The following is a 17,543-nucleotide window of genomic DNA, read 5'->3' as shown; positions in this document are numbered from 1 at the left end:
AAACTATATCCCCGAAGGGCATAGCCAGTCAGAAGAGGTGATGAAAGCACGTGATGCTAGTTTTGAAGAACAGCTCGATTCAAGAGGTAAGTTAATAAAATGCGATTGATGTATACTTCAACGACGTTCAGGCATCATCCAGTAAGTTAGAAAAACAAATAACAGATGTTCACTCAAGTACTTCCAACGTTGTTCAGGTTCTTCCTGTGATTTGTTTTTGACAACCTCTATCCCTTTAGGCCATAGCCAGTCTGCAGAGGCGATGGACGCTCGTGGTGCTAGTTTCGAAGGGCAGCTCGATTCAAGAGGTGTGTTTTTGTAAAAACTTGATTGTTGTTGCCCTGGCAACCTTATTAGACAATCCACACGGTCATACCTTTGTAGGATCCCATATTTTTTGTAGGTCCATTTGCGCAGCCCCATAAGCAAAATTCCTTTTGTACATATTTCATATTTCGATCTTAATTGTCGACACCTCTAAACTCCCTTCTTTTAATTAAAAAATACAGCTGAGTTTAATTCCTAAAACTATATCTCTGAAGGTAATGGTAGCACGTGGTAGTTACTAAGGACAGGTCGAATCAAGAGTTCAGTATATGAACACACGATTGTTGTGAACCCTAACAACATTCAGGGATAATTCTCTAAGCAGGTGAAAGACGTGGTAAATGGTAACTCATTTACCTCAAATACTTTTTAGGTTCTTGTGCCATTTTTGGAAACCCTTAAAGACCCCGTTCAGGGATCATTTACTTTGGAGGAAGGAAGATATTCGCTAAATCTTTGCAATGCTATTCAGCACTCTAGATAATCATGCTTTGGGGAATTTATCAACAAATCCACCCTCCATCAAGGGAAAATGCACATTGTCTTACTAGCTGCAAATACCAGCAATAACAGTCGCAGTCTCATTGCGTAATTATCATGCCTATAAAACAATGTAAGGGAAGCTTTCTACGTGTTTTCTGTGTGCTCCAACGGGTAACAAGTGAAAGTGTGTTTTTACATCACAAAGAGAATCCTTACAAGTTTGTTTTGTTTACAATCGTATTGCCTTCCCCACTCGTTTTCAGACTTTACCGCTTTCAATTTTCTGGCTGTGAAGCCTCCCATATTACGTTGATGCTAAGCTACACCAAGCTTTGCGGTAGATACTTCGGAGCTTTTCAGAAAACTAATCACAGACGGAATTCAGAACTTTGAAATCCTGAGCAGGTTTTATGGCACACTGTGATATTTTCCTTTTATTTGTTGATTAAAAGAAATTACGGCCGGAATTTTATTTCTCAACTATATTCCTGCAGGTCATAGCCAGTCTGAAGAAGTGATGAAAGCACTTAGTAGTTTCGAAGGACAACTCGACTCGAGAGGTAAGTTTATAAAGACACGATTGTTTTAAAGTTGCCAAAGTTCGGGTAAGTTAAAGGTTGGCATAGCAGACGTTGACTTAAACACTTTCAAGCTGTTCAGGCTCTTTCTGCAATTACAAAAAAAGCTGGCAACGCTCAGGGATGATTTGTTTAGAAATAGACGAAGGAAATATTCACTCAGCTCGATTCAAGAAATATGTTTATAAAATGCAATTGTTGTGAACTGTAATTGAAGTTGTTAAACTATATTCCTGCAGGTCATAGCCAGTCTGAGGAAGTGATGAAAGCGCGTGGTAGTTTCCAAGGACAACTCGGCTCGAGGGGTAAAACTGACAATTTTCCTGGATCATTCGTTTACAGAAGAAGAACAACGAGACTTTTTGCTCAAATTCGTGTAATTCCTTTTAGCTTTCTAGCCAATGATGCTTCGAAGAAACATTGTACGAAATTATTGACAAATCTAACAACGCTTAACAGCACATTCCCGAGGGTCTCAGCAGAGTTGCTCCTTACAGTAGTTATCGCATTGGCTAACATTATTGGCAGTGATCACTGCAGATAACTGGTAACCAGTTTTGTCTAGGGAGTGACATCTGACCATGCTTCCTGATCCTGACCAAGAAGAGGCTCAATTTTTCTGGCAACATAGATGTTGTTGGTGAATCACAGTTTTTGCGTAGGCACGTAGTAGCTGCTGTGGCTTCTTGGTAATCCAATAGTCACCTCTCTAAACTGACAACTTGCATTTTATTTCTTAAACTATATCCCTGAAGGCCAAAGTCAGTCTGCAGAGGTGATGAAAGCCCGCGGTAGTTTTGAAGGACGACTGGATTCAAGAGGTAAGCTTGTGAAAGCACGTTGGCTGTAAACCTTGACAACGTTCCCGGATCATTACCTGAAATTAAAAGTAGACATGACAGATGCTCACATAGGCACTTCTAAAACTGTTGAAGTTCTTGCGGCAATTTTTATTGAAATCATTAACAAGTCCAAAGACGCTTCACAGGACATTCCTGAGGGTCCTCTATAATATTTGAAAGCGTTTGCTTTGCAGTGTTGTAGTCGAGTACTTTCCGAGTACCAACGTTCTCTGCAAAATACTGAACTGGGTAAGAGGGAATAAAGCCAGAGTGCACAGGCATTTGATGGTAAATGTGCAAAGGTAAGATTACAAAATAAATGTTAGACTTCAGACACTCCCAGTTGTGTAAAATGTAAGTTTTAAGGAGAAAAGTACACGGAAAGTACTTGGCCGAGTACTTTCTAAGTACTTTTGTCCTAAAAAGTTAATTTTAATCAAACAATGAAGGTCTGAAGTCATTATGTTGCTTTGCAATCTTACCTTTATGCATGTACCATCAAATGCCGATGTACTTCAGCTTTGTTCCCTCCTAACTAGTTAAATATTTGGTAGAGAACTTGGTTCTCAAAAAGTACTCGACTACATCACTGTTGCTTTGGTTATGAGTGGAACAACAGTCTTAGATGAGTTTTAACAATGTTTACCTTGGGGGCATCTTTGGTTTATACCACAACAGACTGTATTCATGTGTCGACCATCTTGAACTGAAGGTGACGTTAAACTTTTCATTTTTGGAACATGAGAGAACATTTGAATGTTTAATTAACACTCTGATATATTTATTGGCGCTCAGATTTTTGTAGGCCCTTGTTTCTTGCTTAGGCCCTATATAGTACCAACGTGTGACGTCACTGTGAACCAGGCAAAGCGTAGCAAACGAATGGAGTAGGCGCACGTGTTTGTCCATGCGCCGGTTCTCGCCTTTCAGCCTTTTACACAAAAATCTTGGGCGAGACTTACTCCCTTCGTTACTATATGGACACAGTGGCCGCTGCAACTGTTTGATTATCTTATACTGCTAACACATCTACACCGATTTTCTCAATATAAATTACGGCTTACATTTTATTTCTCGAACTATACCTTCGAAGGCCATAACCAGTCAGAAGAGGTGATGAAAGCACGTGATGCTAGTTTTGAAGAACAGCTTGATTCAAGAGGTAAGTTAATGAAATGCGATTGATGTATACTCCAACGACGTTCAGGCATCATCCAGTAAGTTAGAAAAACAAATAACAGATGTTCACTCAAGTACTTCCAACGTTGTTCAGGTTCTTCCTGTGATTTGATTTTGTCAACTACTATCCCTTCAGGCCATAGCCAGTCTGCAGAGGCGATGGAAGCTCGTGGTGCTAGTTTCGAAGGACAGCTCGATTCAATTGGTGTGTTTTTTGTAAAAACTCGATTGTTGTAAATCCTGGCAACCTAAACAGACAATTCACACGGTCATACTTTTGTAGGATCACAGATTTTTTGTCGGTCCTTCCATTTGCGTAGCCCCATAAGCGCAATACCTGCTGTAGACATTTCATATTTCGATCTTAATTGTTGACACCTCTAAATTCCTTCTTTTAATTAAAAAGTACAGCTGAATGGAATTTCTCAAACTCTATCTCTGAAGGTAATGGTGGCACGTGGTAGTTACTAAGGACAGGTCGATTCAAGAGTTCAGTTTATGAACACACGATTGTTGTGAACCCTAACAACATTCAGGGATAATTCACTAAGCAGGTGAAAGACATGGTAAATGGTAACTCATTTACCTCAAATACTTTGCAGGTTCTTGTGCCATTTTTGGAAACCCTAAAGACCCCGTTCAGGGATCATTTACTTTGGAGGAAGGAAGATATTCGCTAAATCCTTGCAATGCTATTCAGCACTCTAGATAATCATGCTTTGGGGAATTTATTTAAAAATACCAAACAATATAGACGGGTGGCGTTGAACAAGTATTATGTTTAGCCCTAAGAGTCTTAATGGCTCCCATTATTGCTATTCAGGAGTAAAGAGAGTCCAGGCACCATATTGACAGTGTTTCGAGGGCTTCTGCTTGTGTGTGTTGCCGAACGCTTCACAAAGAGTAGATTTGGTTCAGACCAGAACAACAGGGCATGGCAAACAGACACGTAGTTGAAGGGTCAGCGGGATTTTAATTAATAATCGAGATAGCTTGTTGGGCCTACTGATACATTGTAGCCTTTTACAGTTGTCCTCAAAATTATTTATACCTTTTGGAAAATAACATAGTTTTCTAAATTCTTCATTTGTAAAAGCTTTTATGTTGGTACTTCCACTGTATTTTTGTCTATTTGTTGCAATACACAAACCCACACGCGTATTGGCTAAACTTCATTTGCGTAATAATAGATACGGCCTGGGTTTTTTGCTTTGCTCCTAGTCAAAATTATTCATACCTCAGGTTTACATAGTCCAATGCCTCTTCTTAATAATCACTAGCGTGACTTTTGTTCACGATGACTGCATCAAGACGGTTTCTATAAGTGTCCACAAGTTTTCTGCATGTCTTCTGTGGGATGTTGGCCCACTCATCCTTGGCGAAAACCTCCAGCCGGGTCAGGTTAGATGGTCTCCTGGCCACAGATTCTCTACTGGATTTAGGTCATGACTTTGTCTTGGCCATTCCAGTAAATGGACACCATTGTCCTTGAACCACTGCTTTACTACCTTGGCGGTGTGCTTGGGGTCATTGTCCTGTTGGTAAGTCCAATCAGGTCCAAGCTGGAATTTCTCAGCGGACGCTTTAAGATTTATTTTAAGGATCTTGGTATAATCCTCCTTTTCCATGATGCCCTGTATCTTATTGAGGCTCGTGACACCTTCGTCCCTGCCTTGTCAAGGGTATCCATTAGGGCCTTGGTTGTGCTCCATGGGTTGTAGTTGGCATCCCAGTAGATCTGTCTGGCGAGTCTAGGAGATACTTTGCACTTCCTGCCACGCCCGTTGAGGTTTTTCACTGTGTTGAAGGTCTTATGCTTCCTGATGATACTCTGAACTGTTGCAACAAGGACCTCATATTGCTTGAAAATTGCCATGTAGCCTTTGCCTTCTGTCTAGGCATTCACGATACGCTGGCGCATATCCCCACTGAGTTCCTTCTTGGCCATGGTGACGAGTAACTGAGAATGATCTGAGAACTTTTTTTGTTTTGATACTCCTTGGGGGAGATGACATTTCATCAAAATCTTGAACTTAAAGTCATTAAAAGAAGATATTTATTATATTGGAATATTTTGAAATAGCTTCCTGCCAAAGATTCTTGCAGTCATAGAAAGTGAAAAAGAGCAGCATGAATGAAAGGACATTTTTGGGGGGGATTTTGTCCGGAGCAAAAAAGAAAGAAACGGCCATATCTATTATTATGCAAATGAAGTTTAGCCAATACACATGTGGGTTTGTGTATTGCAACAAATAGACAAAAGATATAGTGGAAGTACCAACATAATAGCTTGACAAATGAAGAATTTAAAAAGTATGTTATTTTCCACAGGGTATGAATAATTTTGAGCACAACTGTAGGTGGGCTGATAAAATCATTACTCTTACTAATTACTCTTACCTAATTAGAATATGAAATAACAACCCATATCGATGGTGATAGGTTCACTTCATAATCTGTATGAAATCCTGATTTCTGACTTATTTAGTCGTTTTCTTTGGTGCGAAAAACTGAAACAACTTGATAATTTAACGGGAAATTCAGGAATTTTGGGCTCCACATGCTACGACATGGCAGACCACGGGCAAGGTATTACCTACAGAGGACATCGCACTGCTTTTGTATGTTCATCACAATACACCGGTTGTACAAATAGCGGTTTATACACAACTTTCACCTTATGTTTTCGAAAGACATGCATCACAGAAAAAACACTTTGATTCAGACGCTAAATACAAGTTACGCCAGAATACCAAGTTAATATCATATGTGTATCAAAACGTATAACTGTATCACTACGAAGTGGGTAGTTTGTAGCCGAAAAACGTGGAACGTAAGTGTCTATTAACTATTGTCTTGGGGGCGACTTTGAACGTTTCATAAGGTGTGGAACTGTTTCCCCGTCGAGTATGCAGATCCTTGTCAACAGTGCAAGTCCCCATTTCTGTTTAATCGGCTAAGTTCTTCGAGAGAAATGTAGGTCTCATATAATTGTTACCGGTATGTGGTTGCCTGGCTTGAATAAAATAAAGTGCGTTGCAAACTTCAAGTATTTGTACATGTATTTGAGTTCATCATTTCCATTTGTATAATATGTTACCAAATTGACCGTAATGAAAGGTATGGTTTAGAGCAGAACCGTATTGGTTTCTTCAGAAAAAGAGATGCAAACAAAGTTGCACATGTGGCATGTCAATTATACAGGTCAGAGAATTTGAATTAGATGTGAATCTGCTGGGACGCTTACACAATTCCGGGCGAACGGGAAACCACTTTGACATTCATATGGGTTTTGCCGATGACTTTCGGCAAATAAGCAGCCAATGAAACCTCCGTGCCATTCCCTTTCGTGCTATAGGCAAAAGTACTATTGGTTAATTTGATTTAACAAAATTATCACCCAAATAAACAATTCAACCAAAAAGCATTAAATTTTGCAGGCGCTTTTGTGAGGCGTGTGTTCATTCACTCTCATTATTGGGCAGGCAGCCCTGTTTCTGTCATTGTGCAATCTCAACAACTCAGTCTTAAATATGTTGGAGACAGGCAGGTTGCCCGGTAAGCGCGAATGAACCTGTGGCATTGGGAAGTGCGATCTACACTTCAGCAAGCAACCATTAAGAACGTTGATGCTATCACTCAATACCTGCGATTCACAGTAGTGCACCTCTAAGAGTTTGCAACACGTTGGCCAATCACAATGCGCGAAATCTGTCGACCCAATGCACGTTTGAAAATGGCCAACAAATTGCGCGCGTTGTGATCGGCCAAAGCGTTGCAAACTCTTGGAGGCGCACTATTGTGAATCGCCCGTATTGAAGTGCATGCAGTGGCATAATCATACCCAAACATGCATGCCTAGATGTGTGGCATGCCTACAGATTGGTGGTTGAGGAAGATGGAAACAACACAGATAAAAACCAGATATGAAACCAGGATAAATGAAAACCATGAAGAAACATACTAGCAATAATAGAAACGGAATATTTCATTAACACAATCACAGAAACAAAATAAGAAACTGTCAGCTCTTGACATAAAGACCCCCCAAAAAATGAGGATAAAGAAAACAATTACCGGTAGGTCCAACATCTTCGGGAAACAGACAGGAATAAACAAACTGTTAAACGTGGCGGGGCCTTAACTAATAGAATACAATACCGTGTGGTTAAGACTGAATCGTTGTACTGCACTATAAATGCTGCTCTTATGAAAATGTTTCAGCTTCCGGTTGTGTTTAAATGAGAATTGACCAATGTATTTGGTGATTCTCCGAGACCGCTTTCTGAGAGCGACGAAGGACAAAATCGTCAACGTGTGTCATGCTGGAATATCCTTCAAGGTAAGGCCTAAGAATCACAGGTTTGGATTTTGCCTCTCCGGTCCTCCGTAACGTCTCTTGTAGACCACTCTCTTTCCGTTTGATGCTCTCCATCGTTTGGAGTGCGTTTGGCGTGTGTTCAGACATTTTGTTCAATATCTCGAAAGTGGGTCGACGGTATACGCACTGACGAAGAATTTACGCCATTCGACGTCGACGCCGACGCCGACTTCCCCGTCTGGGGAAAGCGACACAACAAGCGTCTCTTCTTGCACCGAACTTACCAAACTCAGTTTCTGCGATCGACTCTATGGTATATTCACCAAAGATTTCAGGATGCAACTTTCAGGATGTGTCCAATAAAAAGAATAACAACCAACCACCTGTTATGGAGCCTAAGGAGAATTACTCTTCGCGAGATATTGGTTGGTTTGTAGCCTGACTAGCCTCGAAAGTCATTTTCCAGGGCTTCGTAGCGCCGATGCTCCTGAAACGACCCACCGTGCACGCACTACCCTTTGCTTGGCGATCTTGTTCATTTCCGTCACACTCACTGAACTTTGCTTCAATAACATAACCTTCAAGTAAGAAATGGAAACTGTCTGCAGGAATGATACAAGTGAAAAGGGAAATGTAATCTAGTCGACATGAACAAAATTGCCTCAAATCATTCTACTTAACTTGTGTGAGCCCACAACGTCTGTATCACCATATGTCTGCCCTCAGGCTGGTCCATGCAACCGCTGCATGCGGAATACTATTGTTTTCCCCCTGTAAACAAACACATTATAGGCGCCGAGAGGAACGCTTTGGAACTTTGCTCTTGTTTGTTCCATCTAAGGTCAAATATAGCAGTCACGAGAGCCGTATGCGTCACAACAGAACTGGGTGAACTTGTAAACCGTAACTAAGAATACAGTGGAATTCTCCAGATCATTTTGCAAAACTGTACGGTGCCCGAGAACGGCCGCAAAAAAGTAAAAATCTACACGTGACTTTGTGTTGGCTTTATATGGTAGTTATTTTTGCACAAAGAGTAAAGAATGTTCTCATCTGCCCTTACCTATTTTTAGATTAGCTCTGGAACGTGATAATACTTTGCTCTTTTTGCGAACTGAAAGTCATTAATTAGTCATTAATTAAAGGGTTACAGAAATGGAAAACATTTAGTTCGCGTGAAGTATTTCAAAATAACAATAAATACGTAATCATTTAAAAAAGATCATAAATTCAGTGTTTACCCCATTAGTTGTGACCGCAAAATGAATAAAAAGATCCTGCGTTTCCCCGTCCACAAAAAAATCTCCTTTTGGCCTTTCGCACTCCCCAGCTGATTGGATGACGTCATCGTCAGAACGATTCATGTACAGTGTACATGTACATAGCGCACAGTACATGCAGTATCGCACGCAACAGACCACTTTGTGTTCGATGTAGCTTAGCCAACAGGGCAAACACTATTTCAGTTCAAGCAACTCACGGCAGGACTGTGTCCTTTAATTGTTCTGCCTTGAAGTGATCATGAGACAGTGTTTGCCCGTGGACCACAATGCGGTCATCATGCATGTGTATATCACATCCAAGAAGCAAATGCGGCTTGCATCAAGGTCAGGTAGTAATAAATTGACTGTTCGATTTCGTGCTCAAGGTGGCGCGCAATAAGCGCATATTGGACGAAGTCGGTGAAGTTGGGGCACGATTCAGTATACAATGTCGACCACTTTTTGAGGCCAAAACGGGGAAGGCAGCAAGAAGCTACGCGGTGATGAGGAGGTTGTCACGGTGCTGATGCACGCTGATGATCTGACGTGCTGGCGGCGGACGCGGACAAGGTGGTAAAGGTCCTAAAATTCCTGCACGACGAACGTCAGCGTTGTGGATTGTGCGTTTCTTTCAAAAATTTACGTACACTCAGATATGGCCACTGGGCACGGACAAGCCAGACAAGATGAATAATCACAGACCGCTGACAGAAGATGGGCATGAAATTGGCAATGTAGCAATTTGAAAACTATCGGCAAGTTCTGAATGATTGGTGGGTGTGCAAGGTGGCGAGAGTGAGATTCTTCAGTTGGTGCTGCTTGCCTAGTGCTTAAAAGAGGGCTAGATAGCAAAATAGACGTCATTTTGGTATTAGTGTTGTGGTTTTAGCCAACAAAGGCTGATTCTGGAGAGGATATCATGGCACTCAAGTACACAAATGATGATCTGGATGTGTATTTTGACGCCGTCCCACTCAAGGATTTCATCCATGTCAGTTCACCGCTGTTTCGGCACGGAAAAGCGGTTGTGCGCACGCACAAGATTTGCGCCATTTAAGTGCGCCCCCTTTTAGTAAAAACTATATGAATATTAATGAGCTGAAAGGGTCACCTTAATTAAATCCTTTTTGAGGGGCACTGTGTTAATGAATATCTACAGAATACGGCTTATTACAAAAAACACAAAATTGGCCTTTAAATTGTCAGTACGTTCGGCCATTTTGGTTGCAGAATACGCGTGAGAAGAGTGTCTAAAAGTTAACGTGTTTTGGTGATTGATCGACAATTACGGGATTTTTGACCGTTGTTAAAGCCTCAAAAGAATTGTTCCTAGAGTTTTGCCGGTCTAGGCTTGACATCCAGCGTGAAGAATGGACCTTTTACAATGTATTTGCGCTCTGTGAACTGTGCAAACCTAACGATAATATTTGCAAGGCATTACACGACACGCTGATTTTTGCATTGATACACTACATCTTGGAGGAATATCCACGAGAGCTCTACGTGGGTGATGGTTTCATGGGCGTCCTCACTGTGAAAGAGTTGCTCCGAAGTACATGCCATCGGGTACCTATCTTCAAATAGCACTATTTTTGACAAAGACATACATATACACGACAAATAGGCCTGTGTGTTTACACCATTGCATGTACGTTCATTTATAAATATGTCGGTTTTTGGTTATTATTTGCAAACCGTGCTTACAACATAGCTAAGGCTATGCATGCTTCTATACATCAAAAGTTACTGCATGGTTTAGAATATCTCTGAATATCTTCTCATCAACAGGTGCTGAGCTTTGTGGATTACTGCAGTCATGTCTTTCTGCATTTTTGAGTCAACTGCTTTGGTTGCATTTCTTGCACTTGACCCTCCCATTCATGAGGACATTCACAAAGTAGTGCTTGGCATGTTGGATATGCAGAAGGCTGATTTGCTTCCTACAAACTGAGCAAAGAACTGTTGAAGATGACGATTTGGAAAATAGCTCTTCTAGGGATTCCAAGCAAACAATGTGCTCACACTGTGTTTCGGTAGGTCTGTTGAAGATTTTGCAGCAGTACTTGCCAATGAAAGAACTATCATCTGACTGAAAATTATGCCCCATTGTCGGAGTCGTTGTTTGCCTAAGCCACTCGAAGTTCCTCTGCACAGTTGCCTTGGCTTTCTCCTCTTCCCTGTCAAGAGTCATAAGACGAGCATGTTTCCCTTTCGAAGGACGACCACCTCTTTTGGAAATGTTCACCTTGTCACAAATGAAGCATGGGCATGTTGGAGGGGGGCAATCATTTGGCACAGGATGTGTCTTTGAAAGATAAAGATTTGAACTGCAAAGATGGCACATGAAGGGAGGGTGGCAATGTGGCTCATCGGTTTCTACATTGATTTTTATACTTCGCTTGTATCTCTTGATTTTCTGAGCAAGGCATAGGTTGCCCGTTATGGAATTTCCATGGATTTACTCCCTCGGCACATATTCTGCATAATTTCTGGAGATTGTGTATGTGATCCATAATCAAAGAGCCACTTTCCAATAGTCTGTCAATTAAAAGTAACAAATTTACATGCTTGTATCCTTGAAACTTTTGTCAAGAGTAGCTTTGTTCTTTCCTTTTTGATTGATATGTAGTTCCAGAAGACTATTTTTTATTTAAGTTATTAAAAAGTGACAAATTAAAACAAACGGTTTCAGTGTAAGAAAACAATTTCAAATTTTCTTTCAAAACCTTTCAAGTAAAAATGATCCACATGTTATGTAGTTTTTGAAAGTACACGTACATGTAATCTGAAAAGAAGACTATTTCATTTATCAACCTATGAGGATGTTGTTTAAAATACCAGTCATTTAAAGATTTTGACAATACCCCACCCAACCTGTTTATATATCAGAAAGTGGAGGTTATTTTGCACTGCTTGGAGGTCATAATTTACCAAAGAATATCGAGTTAAAGTGCTTGTCGCCCCGCATTTTTTTTATAGTCAAGCGGGTATGCAGTAGTCAGTCGGGCAGATCGCCCGCGCGTGATATACATGTACATGTAGTCTGGCACCGGTACCGCGCTCGCGCGGGCTACCGAAATGGCGGTTCAGGCTGAAAATATCACCCATGTAAAGTCCACATTTCTCGAAAACCTTGGGGCTCACACAGAAGAGAAAATATAGTTTGTAAGGTGAAGAGTTGCTTCGTGATATTATGTGTTGTTTTAGGCCAGGAAAACTCTAGGTCATATAGAATTTTCATCTGTAAATCTTACCTCGCCAGAAACACAAAATCGGAGCAGCTCAGTTTAGCTTTAAATTTCGCGCTTAAGAAAATCCATTTCAGTTCGCTTCTCCTGTTGCACTTGTCAGTAAAAAGTGTAAACGTGTGGGAGTGGTCGAAAGTATGCATCCAAATCGTGAATATTCATTATTATCATGAATTTTAGGCAGTGTTTACAAAATGGGTCAAGATTCATGAATTATGAAACTTGCCTGTACTAGTCAAAAAACTGACGCATGCGCACAACCGGTGTTCCCACCCCGTTTAACACAGACGGAAACAGCGGTGAGTTTTCTCAAGTACATCGCACATGTTGTCAGACGCGATCCCTCGCATCCAACAAACCAAACGTTGTTCATTCGTCCAACGCCTAAAAACGCACTAAGCATATGGGTGTAAGTCTAATTCCTACCAGGACTTGAGCGGGTCGACATCATCAAGAAGAAGTCCAACAGACAAGCATTTCAGCAAATTCTGGCACGATAATACATGCACCTAGACCAGAAACGCAAGCTAGAGAAACCTTCAAAGTCTAAGTGAGGAGCAATTAATTTGCGAAGGTATAACAAACGAACGAACGAATGCTTGCGTTAGCGCTTAACTTAAAAACATTTCCCAATGCCCCATACAGTACAATTAAGACACCGTGACATTTCTTTTCAGTTCTCTCGCCTGCGCAGTGTTCCCTGAAAGCCACCGTAAGTAAACACACGCAGGCGCAATACGGTGCTTTGCCAACGGCCTAATCTAGGGACGCATTCGAGTGAAAACCATTTTGCCACCAATGGTCGATTTTCCCTGGTATCCCCGCACAAAATATCGCCTGGATACCAGGTAAAACAGGTTACAGCGGTTGACAGTTGCTTCCATCGAACTTGGACCTGCAGAGTGCATATAGGGGCACAAGTCTCTGTTCAGACGTTAAGCGAAGCCTTTTCAGCGTAATCCAGGGTTGATACAAGGAATGCCGTGAGGAGTCTACATTGCACAGGTATTTCTGATTTAGTTAACATGTTTTATACTTTTCGTTACAGCACTATTTTCCAGCTCATTTGACAAGGAAGGTCAATTAAGACCCCAGTACAATGACCCCCTGAAATTTTGCCCTTGCAGAAGGAGCGATTTTTTAATTAATATTTTTTGAAATATTTGTTTCCTCAACTTCACAATTTAAGTTAATATATCGGTGGTCACATATTTATCCCAATATCTGTACCTTTTATAGACCCGGTCTACGTTGTTTTGCCGTACTACAATATTTGAGAAAAATATCGATGATCCTCTTAGCGACAGGTTTCCACCAGTGCGGCCATCTTGATTCGATGTCAGTAATAGCCAGGTTTCTGTATGTGTCTAAGTTTATACGGGGTTAAGAAGGATTGTGATGTTATCTTGTTGAAGAAATACGCTCCTCCAAGTTTTCACATACGTCATGTTGAATTAGGCCAAGAGGAAGTGGTTTTGACTTCCCTTTTTGAAAGCTAAAATAGGCAAGGTTTTCAAGCACTTTATCCTTTAAAATCGCCCAGGAAATGTATAAGGTAACAATAAAATTGTCAAAGGAACCACATTATTTTCTGGAAGCTTGGACAATGGAGAGAACAAGGGAGCTTTTGGGGGGAGGGGCCCATTTTTTAAAATTTAGGGTATTAATGTTTATATTATTTTTTTCGGAAAACGATGTTGCAATGGTGCCCCAAAGGTGATTTTCATGATCATATCTGATGTTACAATTGCAAAATGACTGTACACAGTCCACGTACGTAAGGAGTATTTTATTGAGTAATTTTTACTCTCCAAATGGAAATAAGTAAAAATGAAATTGCCGGTGCAGAGTCTTGTCCAGCGCTCTGAATTATATAGGCTTATTAACAGAGAAAAATACCATTGCGAAATGTTAACATTTTAGGGGATTTCTGAGGGAACAAAAACAGCCATGGCAATAAACGCCTTCTGATCGTGGCGGCAACCAGACTAATAGTCTGATGCCGGACATCCTTTACGAGTAATTGTAGTTGTCCGTTACCAGACTTAGTCTGGCGCGCGGTATGAGCGATCGCTCTCAGCCATTCCACTTTAACGTGCCGTGTGAAACGGGATCCATTCAGTCTATTTGATAAATGTCAAATGTCAAAATGGAGTAATTGCAGAGTAGCCTGCCACGCCAAAAATACTCCCTAAAAATCTATGGCTGCGTAGTCCAGTGGTGGTTGTTCAACTTCAGGGTTATCGTTGCTGCGTCGAGGTACGTGTTATGTAGTATTGAAGTCATTTTCGACAACAAAGCACTCACTTGACATACATTCAACTCACTAGGGGAAGATTAAAATAATGTCCAAGTCCAAAGTGGGTCCCGGGGAGCGGCTACGCGGATACGGGGATACGAAGTGGGCCTTGTGGATGGAAGCGTGAGTCCGTATCCGTGTATCCGCGGCTACGAGGTGGGCAAGGTGAGTGGCGGGATACTCTATAATTGTGTCTCAAAGGGGGAGTAAGTGCAGAATGATGAAGAGGCAAACAATTGCCCGTGTATTGGACATATTCTCAAACACAAGTAGGAATGCTTCCAATATTGTGGAGTTTTTGAGGAGGTTTGAAGGGTATTGATTGTCAAGGGTGTAGCTTTCATTGAATCATGCCACTTTCAAACCGGCAAGCCTGGTTGGGCTTGTATATCTGCAATATTTTAGTTCCTGCAAGCGGGCAAAACTTCTGCTCTAACCAGCATGCATAGTCATATTAAGTCCCATAAAGGTCAGCTACATGTGGCAAGTGCACGGTCAGCTAAATGCTAAATATATCATGGATACGATTGGGAGTCCTTAGTGAACTGTGGGTGAGGAGCACAATAATAAAATGTATGCATTGTGTGGTGCTTGTTTGTGGTTGTACACATGTACAGTGTTAGAGTGAAAAAAAAACCAACATTTCTCTTACAGAGTTGTATCTGAGGATATTACTCGGCAGCATGTCCAAAAGGCCACTGATCGTACAGGACCCTTATCCTGGTATGTGCACCGAAAATTAATTCATTCACACTTACGTACGGTGCCCCCCAGGGCTGTGTACTCGGACTACTTTTATTCAATGTGTATATGTTGCCATTAGGGGATGTTATTTAAATAGGCATCATGGACTGAGGTGTCATTTTTATGCAGATGACACTCAATTATATTTGTCAGCACAGCCAACTGGCAGCAACATACAGCAACAAGTGTCAGTTTTGGAAAAATGCCATGACGACATCAGATGTTGGATGGCGATTAATTTTTGAAGCTAAATGATAAGACAGATCTGTTTATCATTGGATGGCATATGTCGTTGAGCCGAATTCTTAGAACTGTTGTGAATATCGGTAATCACAATATTACCGCAGTCTCTGAAGTCAAGAGTCAGGGTGTTGTTTTTGACAACAAAATGAATATGCAATCCCACATCAAGAATTTCTCTCGCACTGCAATGTATCACCTGTACAATATAAGCAAAATATTTGGGTCAATCAGCCAAGGAGCATATTATTCATGCACTTGTTACGTCTCGCATAGACTATTGTAACTCTGTTTTTATCGGTCTATCGGCGCCAGCCCTTGCTCCTTTGCAGTGAGTCCAGAATTTGACCACATTACTCCTGCGCTGATGCAATTACATTGGTTGCCAGTAAAATATAGGGTAATTTCTAAAGTGTGTCTGTGTCTCCTGGTCTTTAAATGTCTCCACGACTGTGCTCCGAGTTATTTAAGTGATTTGCTTGATGTTAGGATTCCTAGTCGATTCGTTTCACTCGTTCCACGCTGGACTCGTGTAGGCTTACTCTCCCAAAAACTAGGCTGTCTTCTGCTGGCGAGAGGATGTTTGCTGCGGCTTGTCCCCGTCTCTGGAACCAGCTTGAAGTTCATCTTATAGAGTCTAGGAATGTGGAGAGTTTTAAGACCGGGCTGAAGACGCACCTTTTTAAACAAGCATTTTTAGTCTCTTAATATTGATTTTAATTGTGGTACATGTAGGTTTTATTTATTTATTTATATTTTGATGTACGGCGCCTGGGAGTAGCTTGATGGATTAGGCGCTTTGTAAATGTCAATTATTATTATTATTATTAGTCATTAGATGCTCAACAAGCAAGGATTTGTTCACATTGATACAAAAATTATAATGGGCCCAACTTAATGAGGAGAGGATTATGAAATTAATGATTGATTTACCTGGGTAGTAAGACACCGGCAAACTTGCCTATGTAAATTTTGTTTTAGTGTCTATAGTATCTGGCCTTCTTCTGTTTTAATTTCAAGTTAAGTGCAGGCTCAAAACCACTTGGTTCCAATTTATTACGTCCTTCTCATTTTTTTTTATATTTATGCCTGAAGTGTCTTTAATTTATTTGTTTATCTAACTTCTTCGCCAAATATACAGTATTGCCATAAGTAAGGCCCTCCCCCAAAAGACTCCGGTTTCTGGTCATGGGCGTGGTCCAAAAGTGGTGCGGTGACGCTTTTTTTTTCTCCTCTTTTTTCCCCCTTAGAAGTGATTTATACATGCACATATAATTTAAAGCGCATGGCCTTGTTACTACGAGACGTGTGAATTAATAACTTTGAATTAATAAAAAGACCATAAAATATGACGAGAGGCGATGGTTTCAGTCATCTCACTCAAGAGAGGCTTCTATTCTTGGCAAGATTGAGCTTGTTAAAAATACAGTAGCACAACCATGGAAAATAATAAAATGTGAAAAATAAATTTTCAGCTCCAGTTTCCGGTTTTAAATGAAATTCTCATGGGGTAGAAGTATAAGACATTCTTTGCACATTGCTTTCTGCTTTAGCTTACAGAGGAAACAAGTTGCACATCAACTAGCCTATGAAAAAAATTAATAAAAACAGTTCAGATCCAGAGTCAAAATGAGATTAAAACTCTCCTGAGGTAGGGGAAATTATATACTGTGCACATTGTTTTCTGTTTTAGCTTATAAGAAACAAGCTGCATTTAACATACTGGGGAAGAAATTCAGCTCAGAAAAAATCTCCTCTCACTCTAATCTGCTTTTGTTCTTGGCATGAGTTGTTACATGTATGGCTGCCATAACGCGATGTCCATCGCCCGTGCATGCACTGCATGTGTATGTAACCGCCACTGCCTCACCGACACTGAAATAGACTGGCCCCTAACGGTTTATTGCTCAAAAGCGTTTTCAATTTGCATACTAACTCAGGACACAAGACCACTTCGTTTGTCTGGTTCACAGACGTACGTGGGCCTGCATGGGTCGAAATCAATTGGCTACTGCCGGAA

At 40.9% G+C, this 17,543-nt stretch overlaps 3 protein-coding genes and 1 long non-coding RNA gene across 10 annotated transcripts in view; 2 read left to right on the top strand and 2 right to left on the bottom strand.

The window, feature by feature from the left end:
• The window catches only part of LOC110983906 (uncharacterized), a 47,807-nt gene that overhangs the window by 4,278 nt on the left and 25,986 nt on the right, over nucleotides 1-17,543 (top strand). For 3 of the 4 annotated variants that reach the window (XM_087141978.1, XM_087141976.1, XM_087141975.1), the window contains exons 8-13: nucleotides 18-86; nucleotides 240-308; nucleotides 1,305-1,370; nucleotides 1,628-1,693; nucleotides 2,144-2,209; nucleotides 3,324-3,392. In XM_087141978.1, the coding sequence (XP_086998104.1) occupies nucleotides 18-86; nucleotides 240-308; nucleotides 1,305-1,370; nucleotides 1,628-1,693; nucleotides 2,144-2,209; nucleotides 3,324-3,392 (405 nt within the window). The remainder of the gene's footprint in view (nucleotides 1-17; nucleotides 87-239; nucleotides 309-1,304; nucleotides 1,371-1,627; nucleotides 1,694-2,143; nucleotides 2,210-3,323; nucleotides 3,393-17,543) is intronic. The other variant, XM_087141977.1, reaches the window with a different exon arrangement.
• LOC110983891 (pinopsin-like) overlaps nucleotides 1-17,543 on the bottom strand; it is a 53,023-nt gene that overhangs the window by 33,629 nt on the left and 1,851 nt on the right. The gene's annotated exons all lie outside the window — the stretch shown is intronic.
• LOC147797741 (uncharacterized) lies at nucleotides 1,743-3,432 on the bottom strand. The gene is made up of 2 exons (XR_015426635.1): nucleotides 3,295-3,432; nucleotides 1,743-2,265 (listed from the first exon to the last, which is right to left on the bottom strand). It is a non-coding gene; the product is annotated as an uncharacterized LOC147797741 (long non-coding RNA).
• The window catches only part of LOC110983904 (tereporin-Ca1-like), a 49,932-nt gene continuing 45,446 nt past the window's right edge, over nucleotides 13,058-17,543 (top strand). Inside the window, exons 1-2 of one of the 4 annotated variants that reach the window (XM_087141986.1) lie at nucleotides 13,063-13,245; nucleotides 14,571-14,704. The gene's annotated coding sequence lies outside the window, so the exon portion shown is untranslated. Of the gene's footprint in view, nucleotides 13,246-14,570; nucleotides 14,705-17,543 lie in introns of all 4 variants that reach the window. The other 3 variants (XM_087141995.1, XM_087141985.1, XM_087141991.1) reach the window with 3 other exon arrangements.

This window comes from Acanthaster planci, linkage group LG10 (assembly GCF_054643075.1).
Source record: "Acanthaster planci isolate LZ-2023a linkage group LG10, COTS_SCS, whole genome shotgun sequence".
In the NCBI taxonomy this organism is placed as follows: Eukaryota; Metazoa; Echinodermata; class Asteroidea; order Valvatida; family Acanthasteridae; genus Acanthaster; species Acanthaster planci.
Note: the sequence above shows the minus strand (reverse complement) of the source record. Positions and strands in the feature narration are given on the sequence as shown.